Genomic DNA, 19,675 nt, shown 5'->3' with positions numbered 1-19,675 from the left:
CAAATGAAAGGAATAGCTTACTCTCTCTCTAAATGTAACTTCTTTACCCAGACTTGAATGATATTTTAAACAATCTAATTTTTCTAAATACACCAGTACATTAAATAGAATTGAGAGACAGAGCGAGAGCGAGAGCAAAAGAGAGAGAGAGAGAGATTTGTTTTTTATAAAGTCTGGATTTGTATTTAGCTCGGCAGGTGCAGAAAGATGCTGCTGTGAAAATTCATAGTTGTTATAATCCCCTGTAAAACTATGTGAGACACAGAACTCTTCCAACCAAAACAATTCAGTCAGATGTCCAGTTATTTGTGCTTTGAACATGCTTCCAAATGACTTGATAATTGCTGAGAACACTGTCTTAGTTTTAATGTAGATCCTTAGACAAAACTTTAAATATTAATCATGAGCCACATGATCACCATGCATGGCTTTTTTAGTGGTTATATAAACGACAATGAAATATCTCATTATATTATGAATTGTGATATGCTTAGGATCAAGGACAGCCTCAGTCTATATGGTTTTTTAATTTGCCTGTGTCTGCTTCTTTGTTTACCTATTTGTTTTTGTATTTTAGCTGTATTTTGTTGCCTCTAGTTTTAAGATAACTTCATTGGTGCTTAACAGTTCTCCCAGAAAAACATTAAAAGAAAAATACTGTGTGTATTATATTGAGATATTTGGCTGGGGTTTAAATCACAAGTCATATAGAAGGCAGGGAAGGAAGTTTTTAAACTAGAATATGGCCTTAAAATGTGAAGTCATTTAAGCTGATTAATTGCTGGAATCCTGAAGAACAGAGCAAATTCTCATTCATGTTCATTTCTCATATTCTCTAAAGCTCTAAGTTCTGGGGCAAAACTGAAGATATATCCTGATCTTGTGGCTCAGCTACTTTCCTATTCTTAGAATCCACTTCTCTGAAATGGTGTGATGCAAAGTACCAGGGGGAATGTGTAGCAAGTGTGAGGTAATGGGGCCACACAGCCCGCTCAGGGCTGCTTTTTGCTTGTAGGGAGGTGCTTGGAGCCCCTGTAGAGGCTACTCATCTGCAGTTCCAGCTGGAAGCTGATACCATGTTCAGAGCGGTTCAGAGGAAGAGAAATTAAAAGCAGAAAATGGTGGAATTCAGAATCAAGGGGATACAGTTTTCACAGATCTTCTTCTTTAGTTAAAGGAAATTTACATTAGAAGTATCCTTGTCTTTTTTACCTGGGAGGGTTTAGTCCTTTGGGGAAAAAAATATATGTGGGTTTATTGTTTTAAATGCTAGACTCAGAGCCTTTGTGGGATCCACTCAGTGATGGCCAATAAATTATGAGACAACTTTTGAAGTTATTTATTTATTTATTTATTTATTTATTTATTTTAGATTTTATTGGGGAAGGGGAACAGGACTTTATTGGGGAACAGTGTGTACTTTCAGGACTTTTTCCAAGTCAAGTTGTTGTCCTTTCAATCTTAGTTGTGGAGGGTGCCGTTCAGCAACAGGTCCAGTTGCCGTTTTTCTAGTTGCAGGGGGCACAGCCCACCATCCCTTGCGGGAGTCGAACTGGCAACCTTGTGGTTGAAAGGATGCTCTCCAACCAACTGAGCCATCCGGGAGCTCAGCGGCAGCTCAGCTCAAGGTGCCGTGTTCAATCTTAGTTGCAGGGGGCGGAGCCCACCATCCCTTGCGGGACTTGAGGAGTTGAACTGGCAACCTTGTGGTTGAGAGCCCACTGGCCCATGTGGGAATTGAACCGGCAGCCTTTGGAGTTAGGAGCATGGAGCTCTAACTGCCTGAGCCACCAGGCCGGCCCCTATTTTTAAAAGTTCTGTCTATGCAGATCCTTATACTGTGTTTCCCCGAAAATAAGTCCGGGACTTATATTAATTTTTGCTCCAAAAGACGGATTAGGGCTTATGTTCAGGGGATGTCATCCTGAAAAATCATGCTAGGGCTTATTTTCCGGTTAGGTCTGATTTTTGGGGAAACATGGTACTGTGTGAGTTCCTTTCTCTTTATTCATAAATGTCTTTGTAAGTGTAAAGCTGCTTAAATTCAACAGTATTTCACCCACTCTGGTATGCACTGTTTTTTGTTTCTAAGACTATAAATCAGTCAGTGGTTAGGTTAGGGTGACTGGAGACTATACACACACACATATATATGTGTGTGTGTGTGTGTGTGTGTGTGTGTGTGTGTGTGTGTGTGTGTATTCAGCCAAATTTCTTACTATGAGTAGGTCAGTAGGTTCTAGGGAAATGAGTTTTTGAATCTGAGAATGTAGTAGAATAGATTTAAAAACAACAATAGGAATTACATTCACTGACATACAAAAGTATAATCTTGTTGTGGTGTGAATTCTGTGGTCTCTGTTTGCAGAATGCCTCCTGGTATAATCTTGGCAGTAATTTGGGATTCAGACTTAATTGATGAAAAATGTTCAAAATAACAAGGAAGTAGTCTCTAAAATGAGACTCAAAAACCATGCTATCAGCCATCCTTCACTGCCATCTTAACTGCAGCTTTGCAGCAAGTTATGTTTAATTATGTAGGTGATGCTTTCTCCCTGTTAGCCTAACAGATAGATGGAAAGAATAAGCATCACTTGGAAAGAGCAGAATTTGAAGCCTGCCTTGCTGCTTGGCCTGCGTACCCCTGATGAGTGGCTGCAGGGAACTGCTGCGTTCTGCTTACTGGAGTCTCCTAACTGGTTTGTCAGTGGATTGATTCATGACAGATCCCCTGAAAGGACAGCCACGTGGCTCTTAATCTTTTCTTAGGTCTTAGGCCCCTTTGAACATCTAACGAAAGCTACTGCTAATCTCCTTAGAGAAGTGTCTATGCATATATTCATTTGCACACAAATTTTATGTAAAAATCAGGAGATTTCTAGGATCCCTGAAGAAATCATGGATACCACCCTTGCTTCACCATTAAAAATAGCTACATTAGATGTAGTTTAAACAGGAATAGAAAAAATGTGTGTGTATGTATATATATATATGTGTGTGTGTGTATATATGTGTGTATATATATATGTATGAAAAGTATGTGCTGTGCTCTGTGTGTGTGTGTGTGTATTTCTTTTTTTTTTTTTTTTTAAGTTCTCCATTTTCTCTGTGATTAAAACAAGAGAAAGCCAGAAGGGTTTCTAATATTCTTAATGTAACCCACTGTTTGCTCAGGTGAAAATCATAAAGCTTGACGGAGGAGCAAAGAAGGAGTTTCATAACCTCTCAGAGTTTTCCAGTATCTTGCAATGAATAGACATTTATGATGAAAGAGTCATTGCAAGAAACGAACATTGAAGAACATTGTTCTTCAATGGGAGAAGAACATTGAAGCTATAGCAATGCATTAGAAAGTTGGAATGGAAAAGTAGGTACGAAAATATAGTTGTTGATGAGCTGTCCATAAAGTCCTTGAAAGTATCAATAGATGTTGGTAACATTGTAAAAGTAAAAATTACCACATTATGGAACATTTGGGAATTTTTCTAAGCCTGAAATCTGGGGCGTCAGTTTAAATTCCCCACCTTCTTCGTCCTCTGCGTCCAGCCATCATCAGGCATTGCCCATTTTACCTCCTAAGGAGGTATTGATTCTGGTCCCTTCCCTCCATTCCAGCTCTTGCTCTGTATTGGTTGAGATCCTCGTTATCACTTGTCCAGGCTGTTGAAAATTCTGGAATGTAATATAACTTTGCAGTTAAGCTCACAAACAGGGTTTGAATTCAAATTCCAGGCTTTTACTGAGTAACTGCAGGAATGTTTGTGAACTTTTCTGTGCCTGTTTGTTCAGATGTGAAATGGAGATTGCAGTAGTTCCAGTACAGGGGCTATTTAGACTTAAGTAAACTGAGTTAGATGATGCACATGGCACATGAGAAGTTCTCAGTTATCGGTAGATATTAAAAGCCTCCGTAACCATCTTTCCTGTTTCTAGTCTAGCTGCTTTTCTATCTAATCAGTTCTCCACACGGCCAGTAATAAGATCTTTATACAATGCAAGAATGGGTGTCCTCCCCCGCTGCTTAAAAGCTTTTTCTAATGCTTCATCTTCTAAGAATAAGCTAAAAGGTCTGTAACAGGACATACAAGAAAGGCTTCTCATGACCTGCGTCCTGCCTACTTGCCTAGCACCATCATTACTTTGTGTGTGTGTTCATTTTTTAGAAAATTACAATGCCGTTTAAAAATTGAAACAAGACAGAAGAGTATAAAAATAAAGGGCCTTCCCTGTGATGCTCTCTTTAGGTGAACCACTCAAAATAATTCAGTGTGTATACTTCCAGATCTGTATACATGTGGTTATATAGGTGTGTGAATAATGTTTATGTAAATAGTTGTGCGTTACTGCTCGGCTACTTGCTTTATCAGTATTTCACGGCTATTATGCCACCTGAGCAGATCTAGATCTGTGTCTTGCTTTTTGAATAGCAGCATCGTGTTCCATTGTACTGTATCTGTTTTTCCTTCATTTAAAATTATTTTTATATACTCGTATGCTGTTGTGATAGAAATATAATTCAATTCCTCCCTCCCCCGTAAATGGATAGTCATGTGTTCTAATGCCACTGATCTTTACTCTCTTGCTTTAAAATGCCACTTTTATTTTATATTAAATTCCCATGTATGGGGTATGGCATTCTCTGTGGCACTGTTTTCAGAGTTTTGGTGTCTGGGGATCATTTAATGGTCATATAGCACAGACCACCAGTACTCAGACCACTAATTTTAGATATTTAAAAAACTCACTCTAAGTTTTAATTATAAAATAAAAGTTTAAAAATTATGAAGTCTTTAGTCAGTGAGTGGGACAGTGTTGCTCATAACCTTTCATAATGATCTACCAGACTGACTAATAACCCATATGCTAAAACCAGACCCTTAATTGCGGTCTCAGGCACATTACATAACCTCTTGTGCGCCACTGTCGCCATCTGTATAATGTACGTAATAGTATTCATAGTATTTTTATGATGGTTTAATGAGTTGATATTTGTAAAGTGCTTAGAACAGGATCTGGCCCAGAGTTAAGTGCTACATTAAGTTCTTGTTGGATAAGAGGCATATTGAAAAAGGATAGCTCAGGCTCTGTAATCTTTTCTTCTCATTCTTTATTCTTCATTTCTGTTTTATGAGAAATTTGTATCTAACCATTATAGGTTGTTGGGTATGATGACAAGTGTTGGGTGTTTCCTCAGATAGATCTGGATCATCCTGGATATTCGGATCAAACCTAAACCCAGACACCTTTTGTTTTATGTGGGTTTATGTTTGATGCCTAGCCAACAGGAATATCACACTCAAAACCTGGCAGGTTGATTCTGTGTACTGTAGAGAGAGCTGCAAATGCATTCATAACTTTCTCTTTGGTTGTATTTGGCTCACGAAAATATTTCTTCATGTTCCCTTCTGCAGTGTTTAAATTAGTGTTAGGCTACCAATAAAATGATTGATTTTTTTTTTCCACATTGAGTTAAGAAAATCATCAAGTGTTGACAAAGAATTAAATTCTCTGTGGTCAAGATATTTATATCACAGTTTGCCTGCATAAGACTTCGGATAGCTCACCTTTCACATTTAGAATTGTGAAATTTCAGCCCTGGAGATACACCCTGAGACAATTTGAGATTCTAAAGATGTTGCTGTGACAAACCATTTAAGGAGGCCACTGAACTCATGGCAGTGGTCTTTCGTGTTACAAGAAATTTTGTTTTTATCATCTGCATATAAAATTTCTATGAACATCTCTCCCTTTGATAGTCATCACGTGAAGGTTTGGAAACCAGAGGTCCATGACGGGCGTCTGCCCAGTCCTTTGCATAGCATGCAAAAAATGGGTGCTTCAGTGGCTGTGATTCCGTTGCATGCCCAATTTCTTCCATTCATTTCAATATTGAAGTAAGATCAGGAAAATATTGTCGACTGCCACATTTCACCTGTGAATAAAATAGAAAGCCTGTGGGCATTGAGATAGAATCTTCCACTTAGCACATTGACTCTCTTCTGTAACACACACATCTAGCTTGCTGATGCTTGCGAGTGCCAATGACCAACAACGTTCTGCAGTCTGTATAGTGACTCAGAACTAATTATTACAAGCATAGTCTCTGCTCTTGGAATGGGGTTCTCAGTGATAAATAAAGTAAAATGTTTCCCCGAATTCCTCACATTTTTCTACCAAATTTCCAGAGCTGTTCGCTCTGTACATTTATGACTTCGTCCACCCACAGAGCAGAGATCTGCTGGCACACACATATGATAATTAGTGCCGTATGCATTGTATTTTGTAAAGGAGTTTTGCCAATAGCCTGTCTGCTTTTCTCTAGTCATGGTGTTTTGTTTTTGTATTTTGGGGTTTTTCTTTTCTGTGATGCTCTGACTCATTTTATTTTTGAATAATAGTATATAATTTGTACCTGTTTGAAAGCATTATTTTGCAACTGTTCTTGGAAAAGAAAATAACAAAACAAAACACCTTAAGTTCTGTACCATAGAACACATGGCACTTCTTTAGAAATATACTTGAGGCCTTCCGTGGCATTGAGCCACGTTTTGTTTGGCCTATTTTGTTGCCAAGTCTGTCTCCTTGTGTGGAACCAACAGTTATTAGGCTTTCAGAACACCTCGGTCCTTAGTTAGGCTCCACTACTATACTGGTTGTATGACCTTTAGAAAGTCTCCTAACCTCTACGGGCTTGAGTTTATTTATCTGTAAAAGTTTTATTTAAGTCTACAAACCTTTCGATTTTTTTGTGACTGGGTTTAATGAACTTATTGTTTGCTTTAAGTGTGTGATTTCAGTTCCCTTTCTTCATTATAAAATATAATTTTATAAGCACAGCTATCAATTATGTTCATAAAATATACGATTTTTTGAAAGGAAAAAAAAAACATTAAATCTCCTATGAATAAACTATTCAACAGAAAAGAGATTGATGAAAGGCAGTGATATTTCTCACTAAATGTTGCCTTCCAGATTGTTAAAATGAATGTTTTGTTTTTTATTTTAAACCCTCAAAGACTGCTGTGGCTGTTTTAGCCATGTAAGTGTTCCTTGCCACATAATACAAAGCTCCCAAATGTTCAATTGAGAAACCATTTTGAAATGCTGACAAAGGTAACAGTGATCATCCCAACTCCCAGCTGTGAATTATTGCCAGTGTCTTAAATTTATCATTCACATGTGATAAGAAGGTAGAGCCTGCTCAACATAGTACTTGTTCTGATTTTGCATCTTTCAGTTTTGTTAAAACATGAAAATGTTCTCTCAGTTTCTACAGCTTCTTAAGTTTCCTTTCAACATTATTAATATACTCCCTCCATGGTCCCTTCCTCCTCTTTGCTTTCTTATCAGTGTTGTGTGTATATGTATGTATATGTGTTTGGTGCTTTTGAAGTTAACTGAGAAATTTCAAAGCAGTGAACAGGAGGAAGTCACACAAAACTTGTTAAATACAATCTGCTGGAAAACAGAGTAGATGTGATAGGAGGCTAGGAGAGTTAAACACACACATGACATTTATTTTTGTAGAAATAAAATATTCTTGAGAAATCATTCATTCTTGCCATTTCATGTTTGCATTTTGTCATCTTTTAAGTTTTTTCTTGGAAGCTACTAAAATGATCTGTGAGTGTAAGAAAGTTTTTAACAACATTTTACAAGCCAATGCATAAAGATTTTAAAACAATTTCATGTTCATATAAAAAAGGCATGCATCCAAGTATAGAAGAAGGTTGAATAAACTACCCACAGTGAAGTACAATGCAGCCGTAAAAAAAAGAATATGGACAATCACTATGGCCTGATATGGAGTGGTGTCCAGGAGACATTAGAAGTAAAAGCAGCATGCATACTATGCTACCTTTTGTGAGAAGAGAGGGAAAATTAAGAATAAACATAAACATGGTTGCTTATTTTTACAAAGAGAAACCCAGGAAGGATAAACCAGAAAACAGCCAGGTTGCTTACTACAAGAGGTGGAATGGGTGGATAGGATATGGGAGGGAGAGGCACTTCCGTTGAGTTCCTTTTATGTACAGCTTTAACTTTTGGAGACATGTTAATATTCTACATATTAAAATATAAAAAGAAAGCAGTAAGAACTGAAGGCAAATTGAACCAAATGAACTCATTTGTACTTCAAAGGAATACTGTAACTGCTCTGAAGAAAGAAAGAAAAAAAGTGAATCCAAGCGGTTTTTAACTATAGACCTCATTTGTGCATGGCAGAGCGGGGAGGAAAAACTGAACAAACCCTGAACTCTTTTTATAGGTTTATTTATTACAGTAGTGCAGGTAAAACAATTCTGAAACTATAATAGATATAAGATTGAGCACATAAGTAAATGTGTTGATGTTGTTATAAGGGAAATACAAGTATGCATGAAAAAAGGTAGTACAAGCACTTTGGGGATGGACTAGAATTAGATGAATCTGTTTGAACTTATGATTTATAAAAATATATATGTATGCATAGATGTACATACATATGTGTACATGTTTTTGTATGTACATATGCATGTATATGTGTGTCCTGTATATAACTGTGTAGTGAAGGAATTGGACAACACTGTAATTGTGTGATCAAAATTTAATATCACCAGTGAGTGGACACGTGAACATCATGTGGCTGTAGATGTGATATCCTGAGAAAGACACATTGTCACCCATATAGTATACTGGCAAAAAAATCATAACCTGAATCTAGTCATGGGGAAACATCAGACAAATCCAAAATGAGGAACTTTCTATTTTAGTAAAATAGAGGAGGGAAAAAGACTGTTCTTTAAAAATGTCAATGTTATAAAAGATAAAGAAATGCTATAGAAAATGTTCCAGATTAAAGAAGACAAAAGAGATGTGTCAACTAAATTTAATTTCTGACCCTAGACTAAATCCCATTCTGGATGGGAGAAAATGTTATAAAGTTCATTGTTGGATAAATCAGAAAAATTGGAATATGAATGGAAGATTATTCGAAAGTGTTGTACAAGCGTTAAATTTACAGAGGCTGATGAATGAGCTATTTTTATGTAAGAGAATGTTCCTATTCTTAGGGAAAATACACGCTCTTAGGGAAAAATAGTATTTCGGGGTAAAGGGCCCTCAAATGATTCAGAAAAAATCATATGTACATGTATGTGTATGTTTATATATCTGATTCTGTATACACACAGACATATGAGAGAAGAGCAAATAGAAATGATAGAACAAATGAGGTAGAATGTCAATAACAAATGAATCTAGGCAAAGGCTATAAGTATTTTCTGTACTGTTTCATTTTTGCAACTTTTCTTTAAGTTTGACATTATTTTCAAATGGAAGGTTTTTTTTCAAAAGAATAAATTTCATTTAAAAATAGGCATTCATATGTTAAGCGATAATAACTAATAATATCATTAGTGATTAAAAAGCAGCTTTTGAACTAGATTTTAATCATATTCTTCCGTTAGTATACTTATGAGTGTTTTGCAGTTAAGAATACATAAACTAGTAATGCTGAATCTGTTTGAAACTCTCTGCTCAAAACTAATAGTAATTCAGCAAGGCTGTGGGAAACAAGACCAGTAAGTATTAAAGAAAATAATAATGAATGGGAACAAATTAGGAAGTCTATTATGAAATAGATTCCATTTACAAAAGCAATAATCATTAAAAGATGCACAGAAATGAGTATAACAAAACATTTTTGAAGTCTATGTGAAAATTCAGAAAAACATCTTGGACAAATATTAGATTAAATGGAGCAGGAACAAGTTCCTGAATTATAAAACTCAATATGATAAAGATTACTCTCCAGATAGAAAGAGTCATTATAAGCAAATAAGACAATGTGATATAGGCAAATAAGCCGATGAACAGAACAAAAAGGCCAGAAGTAGACCCACAAATATGTATAATAGAGCAAATTTTGCAGATCGATGTACTATGCAAAAAAAAAATTTGTTAAATGCTTTGTTTTCCATAAGGAAAAATAGACCTCTACCTTACACCACAGAAAAGATGAATTCCATTTGCCTTGTAGATTAAGTATGAATAACAAAAGTTTTAAAAGAGCCCTAGGAGAATATTGCTGTAACTTCAAGGTTTCAAGGGATTTCAAAGGCTAGATGTGCAAACTGTACAGGAAATAATTGATATATTTTACTAGAATAAAAAAAAAATTCTCTGCAACAAAGTCATCATAAACAAAGTGAAGAGCCTAGTCACAGACTGGAAAGAGATAATCATAATCAACAAAGGGTTGTTTTCAGAGTACAGGAAATGCTCCTTCAAATCACTAAGGAAAAATGGACAAAAGAAATAAATGGAGAGCTCACAGTACTTATAGTTTTGTAGATGAACTATTTCAAAGAACAAAAAAAATCATCAAACCACCTTTGAGGGCCAAATATATGAGTAACCTTCTCTCTTAGCTATATTACTGGGCATTCAAACAAGTACAGTAAGTTCTCAATTGTATGCATGGCCACACCAAGTGTTATAATATCAAACTGTGAAGATATTTTAGTGGCTAATATTGTATCATTAAATTTCGTAGGAACAATCCTTTCCGGAGCACGAAAATGGTTTTCAGGTTGGAATGAGATTAGAAGGCATTGACCCCCGACATCCATCTGTATTTTGTGTGCTTTCTGTAGCTGAGGTAAGAGACGGTATTATTGTCTTGGGCTAATTGCACAATAACAAGAGAATTTTCTAGAGAATAACAAATTTGAGTACTTTCTATTATAAACAAATTCCAATACGTTACGGATTTATTTTAGTCAGCGATGGGTGAAATATGTTTCTTAATGAAATTTTTTTTCCTCTGAAAATTAGCTTTCTAATAAGTTTTTCATTACTAGCAGTTATTCTTGATTTAATTGGTAAACAGTTTTCACCTGAGGTTGATAACAATCAGTGAATCCCACAATGTTGCTTTTGTCTGTTAAAGGAGACATAATTATTCAAGTTTTAACTGAACTAATGAGAAATGCATATGAATAATATCCATGCATATGAAGTATATATTTACATAAATACATGCATTTTGTGAAAATTATAGAGTGACAAACCATTGATGAAAGTAAATTGTTTGTAAAATGTGATACTAACTAAATATTTTATATTATTAAATTGATAAAAGACCTGTATATTTTTAATAAGTTCAAATATAGAAAACAATATTCACTTAATTTACTGATTGATGATAGTTACTACACTTGTATAGCACATCTAGAGGACATTTTTCTCAAACTGTTATTATTTTCTTTATTGAGTATGCTGGATTTATATGTTAGAGTTGAAATAAGTCCATACCCACTTTGGTTTCGCTCTGTATTTTACATTACTTTGTCTTGGAATATGAATCCCAACCAGACAGTAGGAGATGGGGTTTCTGAAAGGAATATTTGACAGGTATTGAAATAATAATCTCCTCAATTAATGGATATGGAAATTGACCTCAGATTCCTAGACTGAGTAAAATGGTAATTTTTTTGCAGGAAAAATTCTAAGTACTTGGAAAGACAGTGTATTTTGTCTTATTCCCATGTCATCTATAAATTTGTTGTCTAATACAAACACAGTTGGATGAAAGGCTTGGTTCATATATGTCGATGGCACTGACAGAACATATGGTTATTCTGTTAATTTTGTGTACACTTGAAATGCATGACACAATGAACAATTGCAAACATTCCATTTTGCAGGTGTGTGGTTACCGTCTAAGACTTCATTTTGATGGTTATTTAAGCTGCTACGATTTTTGGACCAATGCTGGTTCCCCTGACATTCATCCAGTAGGATGGTGTGAAAAGACCAAACATGAGTTGCATAGCCCTAAGGGTAAGCCAGAATGGAAAGAAAGTCAGTAATTTCAGTTTTATTTTAACAACATTTCATGAAATAATAACAAGAGGGTCTGGTGTGAATTGATTTCCAAAATGAAAGTTTGATCCACAAAAAGCAGTAAGTCTACAAGGATACCATTCTTAGAAACAAATATCTGTAAAAGAAAAGCATCAATGACTGCTTAAGTCAGATAGTCTGATAATGCACTTAGGGTAGAAATAAAATCTTATGAGAGCATTTTATTTTACATAAATTTTATTAAACCATATAAGGAATTAATATACTGATGTTTAAATCATGATTGAAATGAAATATCTCAATCAGTAATATTATACAGTGAGGAAACTTGATTCACTTTCATTGTTTCAAACAGAAATCATGGAGAACATGCAACTATGAAAGAGAAAACAATTTCACTGTTTTCATTTGATGGGAAATAAAAATCTCATCTTTGTCTTTTGTTATGTGCTAGACAACTGGCAAATGTAACTGAAGCCTTCTTTACTTGCTATATGCTAGTGAGGCGAGGATTTGACCAGTTGAAATGCCAGTAGGCCCACTTCTTTGCACAGCAAACTTCTGTGTAAGGTTTCCTGCTTGGATCTTAGACTGTGGAAACTAATGGAGTCAGTATATACTCGTTTTATTCTTAGTAATTAGATCTGTCCCTGAGACTAATGAGACTTTGGAATCTGTCCCTGAGACTAATGGCAGAGTCCCTTAAGGTTGCTGGATTTCCTGGAAGCTGGTAACAGACCATAGGTCCATTCATTCAGTAGGCGTTTATGGAACCCTGACTCTTCTCAGGCACTGGGGATGTAGCACTGAATAAAATAAACTGTCTTGTCTTCATCGGGCTTTCATTCTAGAGGAGGGAAAAATAATAAATAAAGATAAAGACACAGTGTCAGGCAGTGCCCGGGTGGGAGGACTGAGTGTCACAGGGACACTTTTTGACTTAGCATGGTGAAGAAAGGCCTGAGACGATGACATCTGACAGATACGTGGGTGAATGAGAGAGAAAGCAATGTGGCTACCTGGGTAAGAGTGCTTGCCAGAGAGAAAAGCAAGAGTAGATGCCCCAGGGCCAGAGTGTGCTCAGTGCAGTTGAGGAATCACGAGGAGATTCTGTGGCTGGAGCAGAGAAGCAAGAGCAAGAAGGCAGGGGATGAAGCTGGAGATGTAGCCATGGCCTTGAAGGCTGTGCAAAGAGTTTGACTTTTATTCGCTAAGTGTAACACTCAATCAGAAAATATTGAGTCTGTCTTATTTGAGCCAGCACCCTACCCTGTGAGCCACTTTAGGACACATGGATGGGAGGATAAGGCATTTTTCTTTTGATGGGAACCCTATAAAGATATGGTTCAGAAAGCTGGAGCTGCCAAATAGTCTTTGGATTGTGAAAGTGTTTCTGTAATTTACAAGTGTCTGACATACTATATTGTTGCACTATCAGGACTTCTGATGGTCTCGGTAACATAGCTTCTGCAGGAGTAATGGCGGACTCAGGAACTTTTGTGTTCTTCCTTTGCCCATTTTGGAATGTCTTAATGGGAGACCAGACATCCATCAAGCCACCAGGGCACTGATTCCATACCTTAATGAATTAAAAAAATTTGAAGGGAATGACGTGCATGATGGAAAACCACACTCAACAGTTTTGAATTTCATACATTAAAAAACATTGAAAGAGTCTAGAGATTTTAATAAAGTCTTTTGGTGGTCTGCTAAAGGACATTGGATTTATGGCACAAGACTGAATAAGAATTGTGTATTTAATATGTACATGGTTACAACCTGTGGGTATCTTAAGTAATCCATACTTTTTTTAGGTTATAGAAAAGATAAATTTGTTTGGATGGATTACTTGAAGGCCTGCAAATTGCAAAATGCTCCCAAGAAATTATTCAGAAACAGAAGTTCTGTAAGTATTTTCTGCCTCAGTATAAATTAGATTTTTCCTTGAACATAAATTTTTAAAAATTCACTATATATTCTGTTTTATTTTAATCTTTTAAGAATCTTTAGCTTCCTTGACGTTCTCATTTAATTTGTCAGTTTCCTATGGGCATATCTTGTTTTCCCCCTTTAAACATATAACTAAATATTCAATTAGATGGCGTGAGTTGAAAACTTTATATTTAAGTCTGTTAAAATTTAAAATGATTTTAGAAATGTTTTTTTTTCCTTTGTGCTTCCAGTGAGGTCATCATTTAAACTTAGTTTTGGTGTATTAAGACTAATAGATACCCCAGGTAGACTTTATATGTAACCGGCCTAGTTGGGTGTATATGTAACGAGAATGAGGGTGACAGTGCATATGGACTTAAGGGGTGTATGAGGATTTGGGTAGAGTACATTTAGGTCATCTGTGACCCCAGCAACCTAACAAGTTGTCAGGAGAGAAAGAGGATAAGTCCCATCCTTGGCTTTCTCTGAGCCCCTCTCTGGGCCCATCAGTGAGGCTACACATCAAGAAAAGGGATGGGGAAGCCTAGGGTCGAAGGTGAGCCCTGCCCCTTGGGCTGTGTCCCTGTGTAGGACACTCACTCAAGTTCTCCAGACTTCAATGTCCTGATCTTGAAATCAGTGTTACACAACTTCTTGATGTGGTACATAGAATTGCATCAAGAACAGAAATGTGAAATTGCTTTTTAAAATGTAATAATGCTAAAGAAAAACAAAAATCGGGGCTCAGTATTAACAGTAAAGAAGTAGAGAAAAAACCCTCTTCTAGTCCCCAGATAGTGTATGGATACTTCCTAAATTCTAAGACTGGCTAATTACAACTTTACAAAAGTGTGGTTTTTGTCATTGTAATATTACTGTAAATCATAGTCCTTAGTATTTTTTAATACGGAAAAATATGTGCAAGTACTAAAAAAAGCATTTAGTATTTTCAACTATAATTTGATTTGTGAATTAGTGCTCGTGTTCCTTAAATATTACAAAAGCCACTATTTTCCCATCTGATCAAAGTAAATGATAAATTTGCGGCTAAAGAGCATATCATATTTTTGTTACTTTTCTAAATAGTGGTACTTGGAAACTATTCAAAGCCTATGGGGAGCAGAGGAAATTATTTGATACCACTGTATTCAATAAACATTTTTAAATTAATACGAATTACTCTTAAGAACTGAAGAGTTTGGAAAATGGTAATGATAACGAAGATAAAAACCTACCTGGACAAAAAAATAGAGAAAAGTACAATGTAAAAGCTAATTTCCTGGGTCTTTGTTCTAAATGTAAACTTCCTAACAGTTTGTTGGAATTTTTTGTTGTTTTTTTTTTTAAATTTTACTTTATTAAATTTATTGGGGTGACAATTGTTAGTAAAATTACATAGATTTCAGGTGTACAATTCTGTATTACATCATCTATAAATCCCATTGTGTGTTCACCACCCAGAGTCAGTTCTCCTTCCATCACCATATATTTGATCCCCCTTACCCTCATCTCCCACCCCCACCCCCCACCCCCCACCCCCCTTACCCTCTGGCAACCACTAAACTATTATCTGTGTCTATGAGTTTCTGTTTCTCATTTGTTTGTCTTGTTCTTTTGTTGTTTTTGGTTTATATACCACATATCAGTGAAATCACATGGTTCTTTGCTTTTTCTGTCTGACTTATTTCGCTCAGCATTACTCTCTCAAGATCCATCCATGTTGTCACAAATGTTCCTATATCATCTTTTCTTACCGCCGAATAGTATTGTTGGAATGTTTTTAATGGCATTTGCTGGCTCCATTTAGGAGGGTAAGTGTTGATACCCTATAGACTTTTCTGATGCTAAACATCATGGAAATTTTGACAGTGACTCAGTCCTATTTCTTTTTGTGCTTCTTCCTTCTGGTGCTGTGTTAGAATGGGCCAATACCTAAAGAATTTCAGATTGGAATGAAGCTGGAGGCCGTGGACAGGAAGAACCCTTCCTTGGTGTGTGTGGCAACCCTAGCAGATATTGTTGAAGATCGCTTACTAGTGCATTTTGACAATTGGGATGATAGTTACGATTACTGGTGAGACACCCAATGTGCGTTTTATTTATGTGTGTTCATGTCTGATGCTAAGAATTTCTTTTCATTTAAGTACTGTCACTGTTCTTACTGTTCTTAAAGTTATGAATATCAGGAATTTAGTGGCTGACTTTTCACTACCTTCTCTTCCACATGAATTGTTAAATTAAAGAGCCCAATAAACTTTTTCTTCATTCCATGAGAGGTTACCTAATGAGGCCTCATCTGAAATAATATTACCAGTGCAGGGCACTTCACTATATTTTATCTAATTTGTAAGGGAAGTATTTTTGTGAAGAGGAAGTTAAGAACTCGCAGTATTTTTTTCCCTGAAAAATGTTGAACTCACCCTGTTATATGTTTAAAAGGAAAGATTCAGGGAGAATGGAGTGAAATATTTGAAAGCTTGTGGGAAGCAGAGAAAATGTATGTTACGATGCCATTAAATTAACATTGCATGAGTTAAAAGGGTTTGCTGGGCAAAAACCTGAAATATGGAAGGGGACATGGCAAAAATAATTCTTGTAGCATTTCTTCACAGTATGTCCTGAAAAACCAACAAGTTCTTGCCTGAGGCTGTGGTTCTTCATGTACATGAAGGAGATCTGCTTTCTTCTTTGAACTAAGAAGCAGAGCATAGATCAATTGTTGTATGTGTCTTAGGTAGAATAGTCTGGGTTCTTTGAAAAGGAGAGGGAAGAAACATGGTCATATGTAGTCTGATAGGGCTGTTCTATAAAAATTTGTACTGGCCTATTAATAGTTTTCCTTGCTGCCAGCAAGAAGAGGTAGAGAGGTTTATTAAAATGTTCGCTCTTTGGAGATATCACTGGCAGTTCAGCTCATAGGCAAATACTTTTTTTCATACTTTTAAACTTCAAGAAGTTTATGTAAAAAAGAAGTTTGGTAACTCAGCTTATAAAACACAGTACTAATTTTTTTTTCTAATTCTCTTTAGCTATAAAATAATATTTTAGCTCTGAAGTAATATTTTCCATGGTATCTCTTAATATCAAGAATGTTTATTGCTCTTGGATTCTTTCTCTGGCATTGAATAATATGAGATCTAAAATAGAACACTGTTTTTGCAGGTGTGATGTAAATAGTCCTTATGTCCAGCCAGTTGGTTGGTGTCAGGAGAATGGAAGAACTCTGATAGCTCCCCAAGGTGAGTGGACTGACTGGGTATTCTTTGCGGTCATCCTGTGTGAGTGGTAATGGCCATTCTTGTTGTCGTTTGTATAAACCACATTTCAATGCAAAATGTATGATAAAAATACTGTGCAAAGTTTTATTGACCACCATGTGACCCAAATGTCTGAAATCTGCACATTCTTCCCCATAATGAAAATAGACTTGTTTATAAAGATGAATTGGGAACACATTAAAAAAAGTTGCTGAAGGAGTGGCTGGATGGCTCAGTTAGTTAGAGCGCGAGCTCTGAACAACAGGGTTGCTGGTTTGATTCCCACAAGGGCCGGTGGGCTGTGCCCTCCACAACTAGATTGAAGACAACTGGATTGAAGACAATGAGCTGCCTGCTGAGCTTCTGGAGGAGTGGCCAGATGGCTCAGTTGGTTGGAGCACGAGCTCTCGGCAGCAGAATTGTCAGTTCAAGTCCCACATGGGATGGCGGGCTGTGCCCCCTACAACTAAAGATTGAAAACAGCAACTGGACTTGGAGCTGAGCTGCACCCTCCACAACTAGATTGAAGGACGACGACTTGGAGCTGATAGGCCCTGGAGAAACACACTCTTCCCCAATAGTCCTCAATAAAATTATATATATATACACACACACACACACACACACATATGTATATATATACACATATATATGTGTATGTATATATATATATTTTTTAATTTGCTAAAAATGTTTTATCCAACAAAATGAGTTGCTATGGATCAGTAATTTATTATTATAAGAGTTTAAAACAATGTATTCTGGATATTAAACCCATATTGTATAAATGATTTGCAAATGTTTTCTTCCATTCTATTTCTAGCTACATAATTTCTTATAACTCATGTTAATTCATTAATTGAACTATAAAATTATTAAATATACTTAACTTTGGAATTGAATGTAAGAAATGTAGAAATTTAAGAAGAATTAACGAGTCTCCAGACTTGCCAAGCCAACTTAACGACTCAGCTAAACACTAAGTAGGGAGTCTTTCTATTTATTATATTTTTTTCTCATTACAGAAGTATTAAGAAATACTGTTTAGAGGTTGCTCTATCAAATCCATGTTTTTTAATTTTAAAATGAATCAGATATAGTGGCTGTGTATCTTAACATTTTTAAAACAATCCTTCTAGCAGAAACCTATTTTCTTTCAGTGAAAAAAGGACAGAAAGAAATGTAAAGTAAGGAATATGCAATTCTAGAATGGAGCAGATGTTTACTTTTCATTTGAATGATTCTGGAATTTTGCTGTTTTTCAAATCTTTTTTCCTCTTAAGTATAGGAATATATCAGAATTTCTCACCAAGTTCTTGAATTCAGTGAAAAAAGTTCAAGAATTAAAAACAATCAATAAGACAAACGAGACAAACAAAAAACACAACCTATTCAAAAATATTCAATTAGTCTTAAAAGTTTTATAAAATATATAATGTCTTCTCAAACTCTGATTTTGATGCACAGGCCAGTTCAGAGTTATTTGTCCTATTTTTCTGTAAAACTGGTTAACGCTAACTTTAGATAATGTTCTTTAAGATGAGGTGAAATGTTAGATCTCAGAATGTGCAGCTTCAGTTGGTATGCCTGAAGGTACACCACACACTCCTTTCCATTTTCCTCTGGTGAAATAACTTCTCTGCTGCTTGCAGCTTCTCACTAACTTCGTGGATAGACACAGTGTTTAACACGTTGCGTAAGGCGGGGTTTAAATCCCTCGTGAAGATTCTCGTGATCCGTATGCAACGTGTTAAGTCCATCACCCCCTGTGTCTTGGTGCTGTGCGAGTCTGGTAATTGTCTGTGCAGCACATTAAGAAATGGAGGTCCAGAATCCTTCCCTCATTAACACACACAAAGGGTTGAGGGAAGCAAACCTCCCACACCCCAGGTGAGGCCAAGGCTTAAGACCGTGACTGGATGTGAATGGGAGGCTATTTAGTTCATAAAGTCAATAAAGTAAAGTAACAACAAAACTCAATCCAGGCTTGTAGTTTTCACTGTAGACTTGATTGCTTATATAAATATTGTCACCGTGCTGAAATCTGAGTGATAGTTTTAACCGGACTAATTTAGTGATAGAAATTCTTCACTACAGGGTCAAATTATCTTCGTTAGGAGTTAAGTTTAAAATTCTGAGATTCTTGTCCTGATATACGATGTTTAAATTAGAATATTACAATTAACCTACCTCTAAACCTTACATACTTGTTAGTATTCCTTTTACAAATTAAATAATGTTTAATACACTAAAATACTGCCCCCCCCGAGCTGTAATTTATACACATAATTTGTTTCTCTGTAGTATATTCCTCATCTACTCTTCTATTAAGATATAATTCACATACTATAATTTTCACCATTTTAGTGCACATTCAATGTTTATTTAGTGTAAATCATTTAGTATAAATTCAGTGGTTATTAGTATATTCACAAGGTTGTACAACTATCACCACTATTTATTGCCAGCGATTTTCATCACTACAAAAACGAATTAACAGTCACTCCTCATTCTCTCCTTCTCAGGCCTAGAGACCCACTGATCTACTTTATGTCTCTGGATTTGACTATTCTGGACACTTCATGTAAATGAAATCATAGTCTGGCTTCTTTCAATTAACATAATGTTTTCAGGGC

At 35.9% G+C, this 19,675-nt stretch overlaps 1 protein-coding gene across 1 annotated transcript in view; it reads left to right on the top strand.

The window, feature by feature from the left end:
- The window catches only part of L3MBTL4 (L3MBTL histone methyl-lysine binding protein 4), a 442,302-nt gene that overhangs the window by 158,962 nt on the left and 263,665 nt on the right, over positions 1-19,675 (top strand). Inside the window, exons 6-10 of the mRNA XM_019755692.2 lie at positions 10,538-10,642; positions 11,691-11,826; positions 13,665-13,756; positions 15,702-15,856; positions 16,945-17,021. Coding sequence (XP_019611251.2) covers positions 10,538-10,642; positions 11,691-11,826; positions 13,665-13,756; positions 15,702-15,856; positions 16,945-17,021 — 565 coding nt within the window. The remainder of the gene's footprint in view (positions 1-10,537; positions 10,643-11,690; positions 11,827-13,664; positions 13,757-15,701; positions 15,857-16,944; positions 17,022-19,675) is intronic.

The sequence above is a fragment of the Rhinolophus sinicus genome, linkage group LG09, assembly GCF_036562045.2.
Source record: "Rhinolophus sinicus isolate RSC01 linkage group LG09, ASM3656204v1, whole genome shotgun sequence".
Taxonomy (NCBI): Eukaryota; Metazoa; Chordata; class Mammalia; order Chiroptera; family Rhinolophidae; genus Rhinolophus; species Rhinolophus sinicus.
The sequence above is the reverse complement of the archived record's forward strand: the minus strand, read 5'-3'. Positions and strand labels throughout refer to the sequence as shown.